The 17334-nt window shown below is 38.7% G+C and overlaps 1 protein-coding gene across 2 annotated transcripts in view; it reads right to left on the bottom strand.

The window, feature by feature from the left end:
* Positions 1-1173: 1173 nt before the first annotated feature.
* C14H8orf34 (chromosome 14 C8orf34 homolog) overlaps positions 1174-17334 on the bottom strand; it is a 364536-nt gene continuing 348375 nt past the window's right edge. The window contains exons 13-14 of one of the 2 annotated variants that reach the window (NM_001199131.1): positions 5800-5859; positions 1174-2145 (exon numbers count right to left, since the gene is read on the bottom strand). In NM_001199131.1, the coding sequence (NP_001186060.1) occupies positions 2138-2145; positions 5800-5859 (68 nt within the window). In that variant the 3' untranslated portion in view covers positions 1174-2137. The remainder of the gene's footprint in view (positions 2146-5799; positions 5860-17334) is intronic. The other variant, XM_010812074.4, reaches the window with a different exon arrangement.

Genomic DNA, 17334 nt, shown 5'->3' with positions numbered 1-17334 from the left:
AACCCATGACCCCTGCATTGGACAGCAGATTCTTAACCACTGAACCACCAAGAAAGTCCCTGAGCCCTCTTTTTGATCAGCCTCAACCTTGGCCAATAAAAACTAGAGACTCTCAGTAGGTATGATTTTACCCACCTAATCCTACCCCCCATTAAAAGGCTTGAACAAATACAAACAGAGTTTCTAAGTCAAGGCATCATAGGATAATTCCACACCCCCTATATGTTCCTGTCTGGGAAAGCAGAAGCTGACAAAAGAATCTACTCTCTGTTCCAGCTGACCTGAAAATAGAGTTCCTGTCACTCAGCCTCTGAGGGAAGATGGAAGTCAAACTTCCATGAGTACCAGTGAGCAAAATCAGATGGTTTCACATGGATCAACTCCCCTTATTGCTTTTAATAAATTGCCATTTCCCTGACTCTGGCTCAAGTCCTGGACATCCCTCGTCCCTCCTCCTTCACTCCCTTTAAAACATCCAGTCACTTCATACAAATCGAAGCTGAGTTCAGTTCATGCTGAACCCTCTTCTCTATTGAAGTAATTTATCATGGAATAAAATCTGTCCTTGCCACTTTAATTCATGTCTAGTGGTAGCATTTTCAGGAATATACACTCTGATGGCCTGGTGGATCTGGTTTCTGAGTTTGACATGGCACTTAGTAGGGTGACTGTCTCTAGGAAAAGTCAGAAGACAAGAGGTGGACAAAAATTGACCCAGTGATGGCTGGAGGGAAGTCTGGCTCAGATGAACGCACTGGGGTGATGTGTTTTAAAGAAAGTCAGTTCTCAACAGGGAGAACATTTGTATTCTCAGAACTTTTTTGAAGATATTTTTCATGGTAAGGATTTTTAAATAAAGGAGTGGTATGGTCCCATAAACTTACTCCCATGCCTTCTCTCTTTTCTGTTCAAAAATAAACTAATTTCTAAGCCTTTAATTTGTTTCTACCCCTCTGCTGCTGCTGCTGCTGCTGCGTCGCTTCAGTCGTGTCTGACTCTGCGCGACCCCACAGACGGCAGCCCACCAGGCTCCTCCGTCCATGGGATTTTCCAAGCAAGAGTACTGGAGTGGGGTGCCATTCGACCCCTCACTCCCCCAAAAAGAAAAAACTCTTATGAAAATTCGTCTCATGAGTTTCTATGCACACAAAAATGTTAATATAAGAAGGTTTATTATATTATTTCATTTAGGACTCTGACTTCATTCATACAATCAGAATTTCTTTGTTTATTCTTTAGTTATGTTCTGGCCTTTAATGTTTGTTTCTTTGACAGTTGTACACACAGTTTTAGAATTTAACTGTATGCCTTAAAGGTCCAGAAAGTAAACTTAGATTACAACAAGTCAGATAAAACCGACGATAAGCTAAATAAAATATACTTAGTTCCATTCACTTAGTAGCATCAATGCATAACTCATTCCAAAAGCGGGCATATATCAAATTTAAAATGGATAATCTTAATTGGGTTCAATGATTGGATAAATGGTCAAACAATTTTCATTGCATATGCTTTGGGCCATGCATTTCATTCCTTATTGATTTACTTTATGGAATTAAGATATCAATTATTTGTTTTGGTAGGACTAGGGAGGATAATCAGAGGAAGGGGCAGTGGTGGAGAACATGCCTCTTGCTGCTGCACAAAAATATATATGGCAGTTGATGACATGATAGCTAACTCCTATAGAGACCTAAATGGCTTATCTTGGCACGTGCGGATAAGTATGTTTATTAATCTAAAAAATGAGAAAATATTATAAAAATATAAGAAGTAGAAAACCCTAGACAAGTTAAAATACAGAAAAATTTTAAGCAAAGTTATTTGAATCAGGCAATATTTAATGTATCAAATAGTAATCTTAATAACTAGGTATAAAGTAATCTAAACCCAGGACACTAACCATGTCAAAAGGCAGCAGGCAGCCTGACCACCCCAGAATCCTTTGCCAGGGTTAGTGTTTTGTTGATTACACACTTAGGCACCCCCTGGTTACAAGAGTACTTGTTTATTATTGATATTATAAAAATAACCATTCTTTAAATGATTACACGTAGTAAATAAAATTAGAACTATACATAAGGATTTGATTAATTGCCATTTCTTTAAGGACCACTTGTAACTTCTTCTGCCTGCTTCACAGACCTGTAAGAGATAAAGAAAACAAAAGAAGATGCACTTAATGATATGTCTACAGCACAACATGTGAAAAAGAAAGACTGGGATTTTCATGCTTTCCTCTACTCCATCTGAACTTTTACAGTGTGGCACTGACCTTAGAGGACTACCTCTAGTAACCATATTTAACTGTCATTATGTCCATTTCTGGTACCTCTGTATAACATCTTTGCATATAAAGTATGCAAAAATAACTTGGACTGGTAAAACAGATGGACTTCCCTCCTAATAGCGCCAATGAGAAATACCTGCAAGGTGTGTACACAATTACTTTCCGTGAAGGAATTCTGAGACTGAAGTTAGAAAACTAGAGCAGCATAAAGTGAGCCAGCCTGATCCACTTTGGCACTGAAATTATCCGTCCACACTTCTTGATTGAAAGAACTGCTTTTTTCCCCAGAAAAATATAACTAGAATGTCAAGGGAATATGTCCATGCTTCAAGAATATTTTATATGTTTTTTAATGCTTTTTACCTGAGTTATATTTACTATTCATTGACTAGATCATAAACACATTGAAAGAAGAATATTAATCTCTGAATGACTCCCAGGACTTGAAAGAATCCTTTGTGTGTGGTGTTTGATTAGTAAGTAGTTGTTTGACAGAAGAGAAAGGAGGAAGGGAGGAAGAGAGGTAAGGAAGAAGGAGTTGGGTTATTTGTGTGCATACTTCTCCTTTATCTAGAATATTCCACTTATGCCAACTAATCTTGCCAACTCCTTTATCTCACTCTCTCCTTTAGAGCTTTTTTTTTTTCTTTTTGATGAGGACCATTTTTGAAGTCCTTATTTAATTTGCTACAATATTGCTTCTGTTTCTATATTTTGGTTTTCTGGCCATGAGGCATGCGGGATCTTAGCTCCCAAATCAGGGATTGAACCAGTACCCCCTCACTGGAAGGCACTGGACCATCAGGGAAGTCCCACCCTTCAGGTCTTAAAGACCATTTTCTCAGGGCTCCTCACCACTAGGCAAGCTAGCATTCTCCAGCTGCATGCAATTATCTAATCCTAATGCTTATACAATCGTAATCCTCAGAATTACATGAGAATAATAATACAATGTGTGACTTTATCATCAAGTAAGCTGTGACATTGGGGATTCTCTGGTAGCTCAGATGATAAAGAATCTGCCTGCAGTGCGGGAGACAGGGTTTCAATCCCTGGGTCGGGAAGATCCCCTGGAAAAGGCAATGGCTACCTACTCCAGTATTCTTGCCTGAAGAATTCCATAGACAGAGGAACCTGACAGGCTATAGTTCATGAGGTTGCAAAGAGTCCGACACGACTGAGAGAATCACACACACAGACAAGCTGTGACATCACCTGTGACAGTGATGTGTCCTCTGTCATAGTTACTGACTCATCGTAGGTCTTTACTTAATACAAATCAGATGAATGAGTTTACACCTTTGAATCTCTTAGACTGAAGGGCAGTATGCCTGGATGTCATGCAAAGAACATTTTAAGGCCCAAGAAAGAAAATCACATATTCTTCACATCCCTGCAATGGTAGAGTTATTATATAGAAGGGAGATAAAGTTTTTGATTGTGAAATGAAAAGACCAAACCAGAAAGAAGACAGCTACAAGGATTCAGATTTTGGGACAAAATAAGAGAGTGGTTTCTTTTAAAGTAGGTTTTAAATATTTTTAACAGCATAAGAAATTCATGTTTGTTATTTGTGGTCACCATGCTGTACATGATGTCCCCAAGATTTATTTTATAACTGGAAGTCTGTACTTTTCAACCATCTTCATCCATTTTACCCACTCTCTGCCTCTGGCAACCACCAATTTGTTCTCTGTATCTATGAGCTTGGTGTTTCATTTTGTTTAGATTCCATGTATAGATGAAGTGATGTGGTTTTTGTTTTTATCTGTCTGAATAATTTTACTTAACATGATGGCTTCAAGTTCTGTCCATGTTGTTGCGAATGGCAAGATTTCATTATTTTTTATGGCTGAATAATATTCTGTTGTGTGTATATGTGTGTACACTTCCCTGTAGCTCAGATGGCAAGGAAATCTGCCCACAATGCAGGAGACCTGGGCTTGATTCCTGGGTTGGGAAGATCCTCTGGAGAAGGAAATGGCAACCCTCTCCAATATTCTTGCCTGGAGAATTGCATGGACAGAGGAGCCTAGCGGGTTACAGTCCATGAGGTTGCAAAGAGTCAGAGACGACTGAGCAACTAACACTATATATATATATATACACACCACATTTTATTAATCTATTCATGTATTAATGGATATTTAGGTTTTTCTCTATATCTTGGTTATTGTAAATAATGTTGCAATGAACATGGGGTGCAGATAGCTTTTCAAGACCTTTTTAAACTATCCAGGCAATATTTTGTAGATGTAAATACAGCTGACCCTTGAAAAAGATAGCTGTGAACTGTGCAGGTCTACCTATATGAATATTTTTTCTGATAAATATGTACTACAGTATTACACAATCCAAGATACTGAATCCACAGATGTGAAATCACAGATATGGAGGGCTGACTGTGAAGTTATATGTGGACTTTCAACTATGTGAAGAATCAGTGCGCTAACACCCACACTGTTCAAGGACCAACTGTATATGATTGTGTCTATGCATTAGACATAACAAAAAATGAACTGTATCTAGTATAGTGTCCTATGACTCACTTTTTTATAAAACAATATTGTAAAAATGTTTACACATCAGATTATATATAGATATGACTAGATAGAACCAGTTAATATCAGTAAAAATCTATGTATGTGTTGAGTTAACACATCTCATTCTTTATAACAGATCACAGAATCCCATTATACAGATTGCTATAATTTTTAAAATCAATCTTCCCTTTTTGGCCATTAGACTGTTTCCATTTTTTATGTTTTCCATGTTTTATCATAAAACAGTTTCCAGGTTTTATCATAAAGCATGTGTAATAAACATATTTTGACAACCACACAACGGTACACTGCAGAAATTGTTTCTTTAAGTGATTTTTTAATACAAAATGACTGGGTCACTGAGCAATGACAGCAGAGCACAGGAGGTGGTGTACCACCATCACACGGAAGCTGGCTAACCGTTTGGTAGGGGTATTTCAAAGAAGGGGTGAGCATGAAACGGGAAGAGAAGCAGATCGTTCTCAGATTCTTATTTTGATATTTTATGATTCTATGAGTGCTAAGGACATACGCAATGCTTTACTCCTCCTCGTAACATCCTTGAGAGAAGATACTGAGAATTTTTCATCTTTATACATCCAGTTCATAGAGTAACCTCATGTCCCAGGATATGAAATTGTTTTGAGATGCTATGTCTCTAAGACATATTTCATAGTATCTTAGGGTTAGCACAAAGAGCATATATCTAAAGTGATCTTCCTGCCATGGACAAGAGATTTAAAATCCTCACCCCACTTCCTCCACACAGGAGAACACAGACTCAATGAGGAGCCTGAGATCCACAGAATGGCACAAAAAGAAAGAGAAAACATCATGGAGGAGGAAAATCTTTTTCTCATTATAGGTCATGAAGACTATGCATTTTTTAAAAATCTAGATTTGAGCCATTTTAAGTGGTGCCCATCATTACCAGACATTGACATTAAGTGCCCTGAGCAAACATACCGGAGTAGACCAGTGCAGGACAAGAAGAGCACGGAACACAAAGAAGAAGATCGGCAGAACCTGCACAATGAAAAAAAAAGAGGTAATGTACTGGACCAGGAAAAAAAAAAAGTCAAGGAAACACAATTCCCTTGCGGTTTGATCAATTTCTTATGAGGATTAACTGAAATCAATATCAAAACTACACTCAGAGTATATAGTGATGGCAATCATACATAATTTAACTATTTAAGTATGTTGGTTCTCATTTCATAAGCCATTTTCAATTTAAACTTCTTCTGATTTTAAATAAAAACTAGGGCAAAAGGCCCCTCAAGAGAAGTGCTATGAATATATACATGGATTGCAAGAAGATCTCGTCTAATCATAGTCATAATTCTTAGATCCAGCATGGGTCCGGCAGCAAAGGCATGCTTTACAGACTACTACCCTAACACAGTATGTTCAGGTCTGGATATATTCATGTCACATATTATGATGCTATAACATTTGTAATTTAACATAATCATCACAAAATTATTATGAGATTTACATAAAGTGGTATGTATTTGCATGTATATACTATATTTGTAATGCCTGGCACATAATGTTTGTTGTTGCTGTTCAGTCACTAAGTTGTCTCTTTGCGACTCCATGGACTACAGCATGCCAGGCTTCCCTCTCCTTTACTGTCTTCCTGAGTTTGCTCAAATTCACGTCCTTTGAGTTAGTGATGCTATCTAATCATCTCATCCTCAGCCACCTCCTTCTCCTTTTGCCTTTAATCTTTCCCAGCATCAAGATCTTTTCCAATGAGTTGGCTCTTTGCATCAGGTAATCAAAGTACTGGAACTTCAGTTATAGCATCAGTCTTTCCAATGAATATTCAGGGTTGATTTCCTTTAGGATTGACTGATTTGATCTCCGTGCAATCCAAGGGATTCTCAAGAGTCTTCTCCAGCACCACAATTCAAAAGCAGCAATTCTTTGGTGCTCAGTTGTCTTGAGATATCAGTTTGATCCCTGGGCTGGGAAAATCCCCTGGAGAAGGGCATGGCAACCCACTCTAGTATTCTTGCCTGGAGAATCCCACGGACAGAGAAGCCTGGCAGGCTACAGTCCATGGGGTTGCAAAGAGTTGGACACAACTGAAGCGGCTTAGCATGCACGCACAGCTATCTTTATGGTCTAACTCTCACATCCATACATGACTATTAGAAAAATCATAGCTTTGACTATATGGACCTTTGTCCACAGTAATATAATGTTACACACATAATATTATATGCTAAACGTGATTCCTCTGAATGCATCCTTGAGGCAGAAAGGCAGAACCTAGTAGGACAAGGGGACATGAGTATTCTAATTAAAAGAGGAGGGAAATAAAAACAGAAGATCAAAGAAAATGAAATAAAGGCAGCAAGGGAGATAAGCCTTCACATTTCTTGAAGAGAAAGGAAATAGATTAAACCCAAGTTTTCCAAAGCAGATTTTGGAATGCTAGTCCTGAAAGGTGTTAATATAGATAATCCACAAATGGTTCCTTGATCAAAGACTTTTCAACAATAACATACCATCTGCTTTTTTGGAGGCTCAAAATACACACAAGCATATTAAAGGCTCTTTGAAGTCCCATAATAAGGGGAATTATTTAACCTGATATTTTATCAAAGTTATCTGATAATAGATTTTCATATAACTCACTTTTAAAAATTCTACAGAGATACATTGTAAATACTGCTTCAGCTAGAATAGAGGCATGTCAGTGCAAAACAGAAAATTCAGTAACCAAAGAGAAAGCATAAGTTTTGCACTCAGCTTTGAGTTCAAATTCTGACTTTACCCCTTCTCATACATCTGACTTGAGTCAGTTAGCATCGCTCAGAGTCCAGCACAGACGAGGGTTATAAAGGCAGCACCTCTGGAAGTATCATTAAGCACTGGGCATTTGACAGTTTTAGAAAATTCAAATTTAGATGAAGAAGAACTACAAACATTTGGATTGAAAGTCTCGACCTTTATATGTAGATACTGGAGAACTTGATAAATTTTTTGAAATTTTACACATAGAGAGGCTTTGAATTAGAATAATGATGCATTCACAGTTGAATATTCTTCACCACTCAAAGATATTAGAGATCCTGGCAGGAGAGCAGTTGAATTAATGCTCTGCATTAGTGGTTCTCTTAAATTCTGTGTATCAGAATTATCTGGAAGGCTTTTAAAACACAGATTGCTGGAGTCCACTATTAGTTTCTGACTTAGCTGACATTGGGTGATGCCCAAGGAAATTGCATTTCTTACAATTCCCATGAAAGGCTGAATATCAATGTTCTATGTAGCATGGACTTTAGGTTGAAGTCAACTGTGATCTGGCATACTTGAGGAAAAAGGAGTAATGATGTGTCTGGGTACTAAAGGAAGATGGAAGTGTGGGTTTAACAGAAACTAGAGAATCTGAAAGATAAAAGGTTTGGGACAGACTGTAGACTACAGTAATCTAAAATCTTAGAGTAGGATACTATTTTGGATTTGATAAGAAAAAAAAGTTACACTGCCTTAGAAGAGCATTAGACTGGAGAGGGCCAAGGAATTTTAATGGTAAGACTTTGGATGCCAAACTCAAATGAAAGTTAAAATTTTCTAATGATAAGAGTGTGGTAGAAAGGAAACCAATGAACCAAATGTCAACCCGTCATGAGAGAACAGAAGTGACTGATGAGATGATAGTGACAAGGAAAGACACAGGGCAGCAGGACAGATGGCATGAGCCTAAAAAACATTCAGGCAGAATATTAATGCCACGTCATGGTGCTTAATACATGGCAAGTGAAAGGAATAGCTTTTCCTGGTGAAGGCTAAAAGGGAAGCAGTGTCTTCTAGGAACCATTTGAATAAGACAATAAAGGCATGGAGCGTGTTCTTTGAATAGCACCAAAGTGATCAGTTTGCAAATCAAATTCCTGTTCCATAGGCCACAGTGGAAAGATCTGGGAAATATGTCAACAGTGGTTAACAATACAAACACATGAGAAGATTTTATTTTGATAGGGGCCATGGGGGCAAGGCAGAGTGGCCAAGGACAACAGGACTAAAAGGCAGAAGTAGCTGATCTCAAGTTTCTGAACTGAACTTCGGCATAACATCCTCGTACCGCAACTGACTTAAGCATCCAGCTGTATACTGCTGTGCTCTGTGCATCAGGCCTGCCTGTACGGGGGAGAATATTCCCCAAACTCGTGGGGACGTAAGAAACGAGGCAGCTTTGGTGAGGGGAAGAACAAGCCACAAGTAGCTGTAAAGTTTAGATAAAGAGTATCTTAATAAAGATAGCACATTTGTTTACAGACTAGAACCTGTAATTCTTTTTTCTTGAGTGGTTTATTCAGTGAAAAACAGCCACACAATCAGCTGAGGTGATGCATCACAAATGCACACATAGAGATGGCTGGATATGCTGCGTGAATGCACCATGTTCATCGCAGTTCTAATGGAAAAATCATTACTACAGACGAACAACACACTGAAATAGGAAACATCACTGAATGTATTGTGTTTTGCTATGTATACTAATAAACCACTCGTGATACACATCTGTCTATGTTTCTAGACATTATGACTACTGAATAATCAGAAGAGGAGACTGAGGCTTGGCCTCTGCTCAAGTGATCTTCAAGTCACTTAACCAATTTGAACTAAATTCATTCAGCCATCCATTCATTCATTCAGTAAACATTTATTAAGTAAATACTGAATGTATATTTATTAAATAAATATGTGTTGAATACTTAACAGCATAAAATAAGAATGGTAAGACCAAAATTTCCGTAATAGGTCTATTTTTGGAATTAGAGTTCCAAAGAATAGCAAGAAGAGATAAGAAAGCCTTCCTCAGCAATCAATGTAAAGAAAAGGAAGAAAACAACAGAATGGGAAAGACTAGAGATCTCTTCAAGAAAAGTAGAGATACCAAGGGAACATTTCATGCAAAGATGGGCTTGATAAAGGACAGAAATGGTATGGATCTAACAGAAGCAGAAGATATTAAGAAGAGGTGGCAAGAATACACAGAAGGACTGTACAAAAAAGATCTTCACGACCCAGATAATCACGATGGTGTGATCACTGACCTAGAGCCAGACATCCTGGAATGTGAAGTCAAGTGGGCCTTAGAAAGCATCACTACAAACAAAGCTAGTGGAGGTGATGGAATTCCAGTTGAGCTATTCCAAATCCTGAAAGATGATGCTGTGAAAGTGCTGCACTCAAGATGCCAGCAAATTTGGAAAACTCAGCAGTGGCCACAGGATTGGAAAAGGTCAGTTTTCATTCCAATCCCAAAGAAAGGCAATGCCAAAGAATGCTCAAACTGCTGCACAATTGCACTCATCTCACACGCTAGTAAAGTAATGCTCAAAATTCTCTAAGCCAGGCTTCAGCAATATGTGAACTGTGAAATTCCTGATGTTCAAGCTGGTTTTAGAAAAGGCAGAAGAACCAGAGATCAAATTGCCAACATCTGCTGGATCATAGAAAAAGCAAGAGAGTTCCAGAAAAACATCTATTTCTGCTTTATTGACTATGCCAAAGCCTTTGACTGTGTGGATCACAATAAACTGGGGAAAATTCTGAAAGAGATGGGAATACCAGACCACCTGACCTGCCTCTTGAGAAATCTGTATGCAGGTCAGGAAGCAACAGTTAGAACTGGACATGGAACAACAGACTGGTTCCAAATAGGAAAAGGAGAACTTCAAGACTGTATATTGTCACCCTGCTTATTTAACTTATATGCAGAGTACATCATGAGAAACGCTGGACTGGAAGAAACACAAACTGGAATCAAGATTGCCAGGAGAAATATCACTAACCTCAGATATGCAGATGACACCACCCTTATGGCAGAAAGTGAAGAGGAACTAAAAAGCCTCTTGATGAAAGTGAAAGAGGAGAGTGAAAAAGTTGGCTTAAAGCTCAACATTCAGAAAATGAAGATCATGCCATCCGGTCCCACCACTTCATGGGAAATAAATGGGGAAACAGTGGAAACAGTGTCAGACTTTATTTTTTCTGGGCTCCAAAACCATTGCAGCTGGTGACTGCAGCCATGAAATTAAAAGACGCTTACTCCTTGGAAGGAAAGTTGTGACCAACCTAGATAGCATATTCAAAAGCAGAGACATTACTTTGCCAACAAAGGTCTGTCTAGTCAAGACTATGGTTTTTCCAGTGGTCATGTATGGATGTGAGAGTTGGACTGTGAAGAAGGCTGAGCGCCGAAGAATTGATGCTTTTGAAGTGTGGTGTTGGAGAAGACTCTTGAGAGTCCCTTGGACTGCAAGGAGATACAACCAGTCCATTCTGAAGGAGATCAGCCCTGGGATTTCTTTGGAAGGAATGATGCTAAAGCTGAAGCTCCAGTACTTTGGCCACCTCATGCAGAAAGTTGACTCATTGGAAAAGACTCTGATGCTGGGAGGGATTTGGGGCAGTAGGAGAAGGGGATGACAGAGGATGAGACGGCTGGATGGCATCACTGACTTGATGGACATAAGTCTGAGTGAACTCCGGGAGTTGGTGATGGACAGGGAGGCCTGGTGTGCTGCGATTCATGGGGTCGCAAAGAGTCGGACACGACTGAGTGACTGAACTGATGTGGATGCAACTTATAAATTACAAAGCCTCATATAACTAGGGGCTTCCCAGGTGGCGCTAGTGGTAAGGAACTCACCTGCCAATATAGGAGACATAAAAGACTGATTTTGATCTCTGGGTCTGGAGGATCCCCTAGAGGAGGGCATGGCAGTCCACTCAAGTGTTCTTGCCTGGAGAATCCCATGGACAGAGGAGTCTGGTGGGCCCAGGGGGTTGCAGAGTTGGACACAACTGAAGCAACTCGGAAAACTATTTTAAAAGTTAATAAATGGAAAACCTTTATGTCCTAACATGAAGGGGAAAGTCATGTCATTTACCCTTATGAATATAGAGAAAAGTTGTTTTTGGTCTGAAGAATGTTTAAATATACTAAAGCGGATACACAGTTTTGGGATATTTAGTCAACATTTCAAAACAAGTCATTTTGAAGAAATTTGGCAGCATGCTTTGAACAGCTGTTCTATTTTTAATAGCATACTATGGGACTGAAACTGTGCTTAACGTAATTACTAAATGTTATTTATTTTATACTGTCAAAATTCTAATTTTTATGTTTATCATATATGCCTCCCTTAATTTTCTGGATGGCTTTGCCTGTAGATAATAATTTGGAGCACAGTGTAAATATAACTATCTCAAGTTGAAGTTTATATTAAAAGCAGATTTCCTACTCAAATATATTACTGCTTGTTTCTTTATATGTCACTTTCCCTTATTTTCATGTTTTATAGTGTTTTCTTTATGATACAAACTCTTCCTTTCTTTATGATACAAACTCTTTCAGTGCTCAGCTAAATAATTCTTTTCTTGATATTATCTACACACACATTCCTTCTCCCTCCCTCCTTTTATAAGCTTTTGGAAATGAAATGACATTTCAGAGTAGAACATATGGCTTTGGATTAAGTTAGAATGTAAATTGTACTTACTAATTGTACATCCTTGGAAAAAGGTTTTTAACAAATCGGAGTTTATAACATCAGTAATATCATTTACACATCAATTTGTCATAAGAATTAAAGGAGATACTACATAGCACATAACAACAAAAACGTAAAAAATGTCAGTCCTTTTTCATTTTCTCCTTTTGTAGAGAAACTTGTGTTTCTATATGAGCTTTAAAATGTCAGTGACTCATAATAGACTTTAAGGAAAAACTGAATACTATAATTCTAAATATATTCCCCAAATAGATTTTGTAGTTTTGTTAGGCTATATGACAATTTTCCCAGTTTATTATTAAATTATATATCTATTAGAATATATGCTAATTGTTTCAGTGAAAAAGATTTATTATGCCATATTTTTGAAACTCTGCGCTTACTACTCCTATTCTATATTTGTATACCTTCTATATTATGTCTTGGAGAAGGCAATGGCACCCCACTCCAGTACTCTTGCTTGGAAAATCCCATGGACAGAGGAGCCTGATGGGCTGCCGTCTATGGGGTCACACAGAGTCGGACCTGACTGAGCGACTTCACTTTCACTTTTCACTTTGATGCATTGGAGAAGGAAATGGCAGCCTACTCCAGTGTTCTTGCCTGGAGAATCCCAGGGACGGGGGAGCCTGGTGGGCTGCCGTCTATGGGGTTGCACAGAGTCGGACACTACTGAAGTGACTTAGCACAGCATATATTATGTCTATTATTACAAATAATTTCTTAAGCTGCAGTGTCTATTTTCAGGTTACGACTTCTTGCCAGACCCTAATAACAAATATTCCATTACTTCCTAAGAGATTTTGCAAGTAAACTTTTAGTCTAACCAAAACAATGAAAATATAGCATCTTCTGTAGGAAATAATTCATTCTTGAATTTTTTTTTTTTTGAAAACTTAGTTTCAGAAGTAAGCGCTTGAGTCTTAAGTAGCAGGAAAAAGATGAATGAAATAATAATGTTGGTTGAGATCAAACCCTGAATGGTGGCAAGTATTCCAATGAGTAGATATAAGATGAACTCTCAGAGCCTGTGATAATATGTAAGAGCATTGCATAAGACTATCGTGCCACCAATGAGGGGGCTTCCCAGGTGGTGCTGGGAGTAAAGAAACCACTTTCCTGTGCAGGTTAGACATAAGAGACGCGGGTTTGATCCCTGGGTCAGGAAGATCCCCTGGAGGAGGGCATGGCAACCCTTTCTAGTATTCTTGCCTGAAGAATCCCATAGACAGAGGAGCCTGGCAGTCCTTGGGGTCGCAAAGAGTTGGACACGACTGAAGTGACTGAGCAGCAGGCACCACCCATAAGCCCACTCAAGAGAGAGGTCCAAAATCGTTCTCTCCTCTGCAGTGTCAAGGCATATTAAAGGCAAGGTATTGAATGGAAAAGACATATGATAATTAGGAAAAACGGAAGAGTGAGCTATAGCTTCACAAGTGGAAAGATAAATCATTCCTGGTTAGTAAGGAAAAGGCGAAAAGTATTTGGCAGAGAACCTTGAAGGATAGCAGTCTCCTTTATCCCCATGTAATGTGTCTCTGAGAGTTAAAATCTGAGCATTGGACAACTGTAGCTGCACCTGAGTGTGAATCCCTTCTCTGCAACTTATGAGCCTGGGGACCACAAGGGAAGGAAGGACTTTAAATGTAAAGGCACCTCCTGGCTGCCCGGCCCAGGGGGCCCCCGGCTAGTGTCAGCCTACCGGTGAATAGGTAAGCCCTCAGTGCTAATACGCTGGAGGGACGACTTCAGAATGGGGCTTGCCAGCACCGGTGTCCTTGCATTAGAGCAAGCTCCCCACATGGCTTTTTCCGGCCAGCGTCTATATCCTTGAGGCAGGTGCTGAGGGGTCCCAGTTGCCTCCTCTCTCCTGCCTCTCCAGGAGACCCTTTGAGGTCAAAATGTGGGCTTCAGCCAGGCTCCTTTCAAATCATTGTTTCTGAGCTGTCTTGTTTAAATACAGCCGTTTCTGATACCTGTTATGAGATTTTTGACAGCTATTGCATGTGACAAGGAAGTTTTAATAAACAAAGCAGGTAGTCTGAAGCATGTAACCTTATATACTGCTGAGTAACTTGACACATTTTTCCTTTATACTTAATAATAGTTTATTTGGTGAGATTAAATTTTATATGTTATTAAATGTTACCCTTTAAAAGTTTTCTAGGAGCTTAGAAATCAATTGAACCATTCATAATATCAGATTTTACCACAGACGTGGGAAGCATTTCCAAGTAAGAATGCCACATGAATAATCCAGAGCCTTGGCTTCTAGAAATTGCAAAAACTTATTTATCACCAAAATAATCATATACAATCAGTTTATAATGAAAATTTCACTTTAACACGAGAATGTTTTGTTTCTAATAGATCATTAACAGTAATTATTAACTTACTTTTATATTTATTGGTTAAATATTAATTCTTAAATATTTATGATAATAACAGATACAAAACATAGATATGTTGATATATTTGCAGATGTGCTAAATATTTATGTAATAATAACAGATACCAAATATACAAATGTTGATATATTTAATTCAGAATAATTAGTGCCTGGGATGAGTTCAGATACCCTAAATGTTTTAGGACAAGCTTTAGAATTTTCTGTACATTCATAGGAGGTTGAATATGAAAAGTGAGACAAAAATTATCAAGATTTTTTTAGTCTTCAAAAATAACCTACTATAGTTTGCCAGAAGTATTTGTCTTTCTTAAATTTAAGATCTCGTCTTTCTAATTACCCTTGTGCTATTACTACTGGATTAATATTAATGCTTCATTCTTGGTTGTTTCTAGTGTGTGCATGCCTTTTCTCTACAAATACATGACTTTTAAAGGAAAACAAAGTATCTAGTATATGCAGAGTACATTATGCAAAAGGTCAGGCTGGATGAAGCTCAAGCTGGAATCAAGATTGCCCACAGAAATATCAATAACCTCAGATATGCAGATAATACCATTTGAATGGTAGAAAGTAAAGAGGAACTAAAGAGCCTTTTGAAAAAGGTAAAAGAGGAGAGTGAAAAAGCTGGCTTAAAATTCAACATTCAAAAAACAAAGATCATAGTATCCAGTCCCATCACTTCTTGGCAAATAGATGGGAAAATGCAGAAACAGTGTCAGATTTAATTTTCTTAGGCTCCAAATTCAATGCAGACGGTGACTACAGCCACAAAATGAAAAGAACTTGCTCCTTGGAAGAATAGCTATGACAAACCGAGACAGTATATTAAAAAGCAGAGACATCACTTTGCTGACAAATGTCTGTATAATCAAAGCTGGGGTTTTCCTTTATGGTTGGAACATAAAGAAGGCTGAGTGCCAAAAAACTGATGCTTTTGAACTGTGGTGTTGGAGAAGACTCTCGAGAGCTCCTTGGACAGAAAGGAGATACAACCAGTCCATCCTAAAGGAGATCAGCCCTGGGTGTTCTTTGGAAGGACTGATGTTGAAGCCGAAGCTCCAATACTTTGGCCACCTGATGTGAAGAGCTGGCTCATTAGAAAAGATCCCGATGCTGAGAAAGATTGAAAGCAAGAGGAGAAGGGGCCACAAAGGATGAGATGGTTGGGTGGCATCACTGACTCAATGGACATGAGTTTGAGCAAACTCAGGGAGATAGTTAAGGACCAGGAAGCCTGGCGTGCTGCAGTTCATGAGGTCACAAAGAGTCAGATGTGACTTAGCGACTGAACAATAAGTCCTGTTAGTCTTGTCTCATTTGTCCCTGAGGTGGGTATAGTTGCATTCTAGTCTGTATTTCTGATGCCATGTCCCTAATACTAGCAAAGTCCTGAAAATTTCAAGTATCATGTACCCCTGACACTTTCACATAATTGTCTGTTAACTCATTTGAGTCTTTCAGTTATCTACAGTCCATTGCTCCCCAACCCACCCTTCTACCCTTCACTCGGCAGCGTTAGTCCTTATCTTGAGACTGGTAAGATAATCAGCCGTGGTACCCTAACTCCGCTGCCTCAAGCATTGTGCACATATGAATTTTGGGAGACTATCTGGAAAGAAATGACTAGAAGTTAGGTTAAGCAGAACAAAGGTTTTTCTTTAAGGTGAGAAGTTGGGCCACATCCTGGGTGGACAGTAGAATCCTACTGCCTTTCTTGCCGCCCTAAGTAAACTCTGGCTCTCAAGAGTCACAGCATAAACTGTGTGAACCCCTGGTAAGGGGGAGAGAAGGGAGGTACTAGTGAAAGATGAGGAAAAGGAGGTAAATATCACTGGACCCAAAGAGGAGCTCTTGGTTCTGCTCCTGCTTCTGTTTTAACGGGATGATGTGGCAAGATGACAGTCTCTTAGAGCATCAATTTCTTCTCCACTAAGTTGAGAGAGTTGAAGTGGAAGGGATTAGACTAGGTTTGCACTTCGTAAAATCCCAGAATACATGTTCTTCGAGCAGTTAATAGGCATTTTGCAATTTATAGGCTTTCTAGAAAATAGGAGTTAATGGGCATTCTGTAAAAAGGACTTCAGTAAATATAAAAAAAAAGAAAAACTGGGATAAATACAATCAAGCAGGGGCTACCTGGTGACTTTACTATGTAAATATTTTAGAAGAGACTCTATAGTATTTCAAGTCAACAATGAACAATATTTCCCCCTATTTTAAGCCAGGATGCTGGTTATACTTGATCTGTTTATTTAGAACTGTAGAGCTGCCTTGCTCCTCTTGAAAAGGGATGTCTTACAATTGAGAGCCTCTCAAATATAATGATATCTAGAATTTCTCAATAAAAAGCAGAGACATTACTTTGCTGACAAAGGTCCGTATAATCAAGGCTATGGTTTTTCCAGCAGTCATGTGAGAGTTGGACCATAAACAAAGCTGAGCACTGAAAAACTGATGGTTTTGAACTGTGGTATTGGAGAAAACTCTTGAGAGTCCCTTGGACTGCAAGGAGATCCAACAAGTCCATCCTAAAGGAAATCAGTCCTGAAT

Source organism: Bos taurus, chromosome 14, assembly GCF_002263795.3.
Source record: "Bos taurus isolate L1 Dominette 01449 registration number 42190680 breed Hereford chromosome 14, ARS-UCD2.0, whole genome shotgun sequence".
Lineage (NCBI taxonomy): Eukaryota > Metazoa > Chordata > Mammalia > Artiodactyla > Bovidae > Bos > Bos taurus.
Note: the sequence above shows the minus strand (reverse complement) of the source record. Positions and strands in the feature narration are given on the sequence as shown.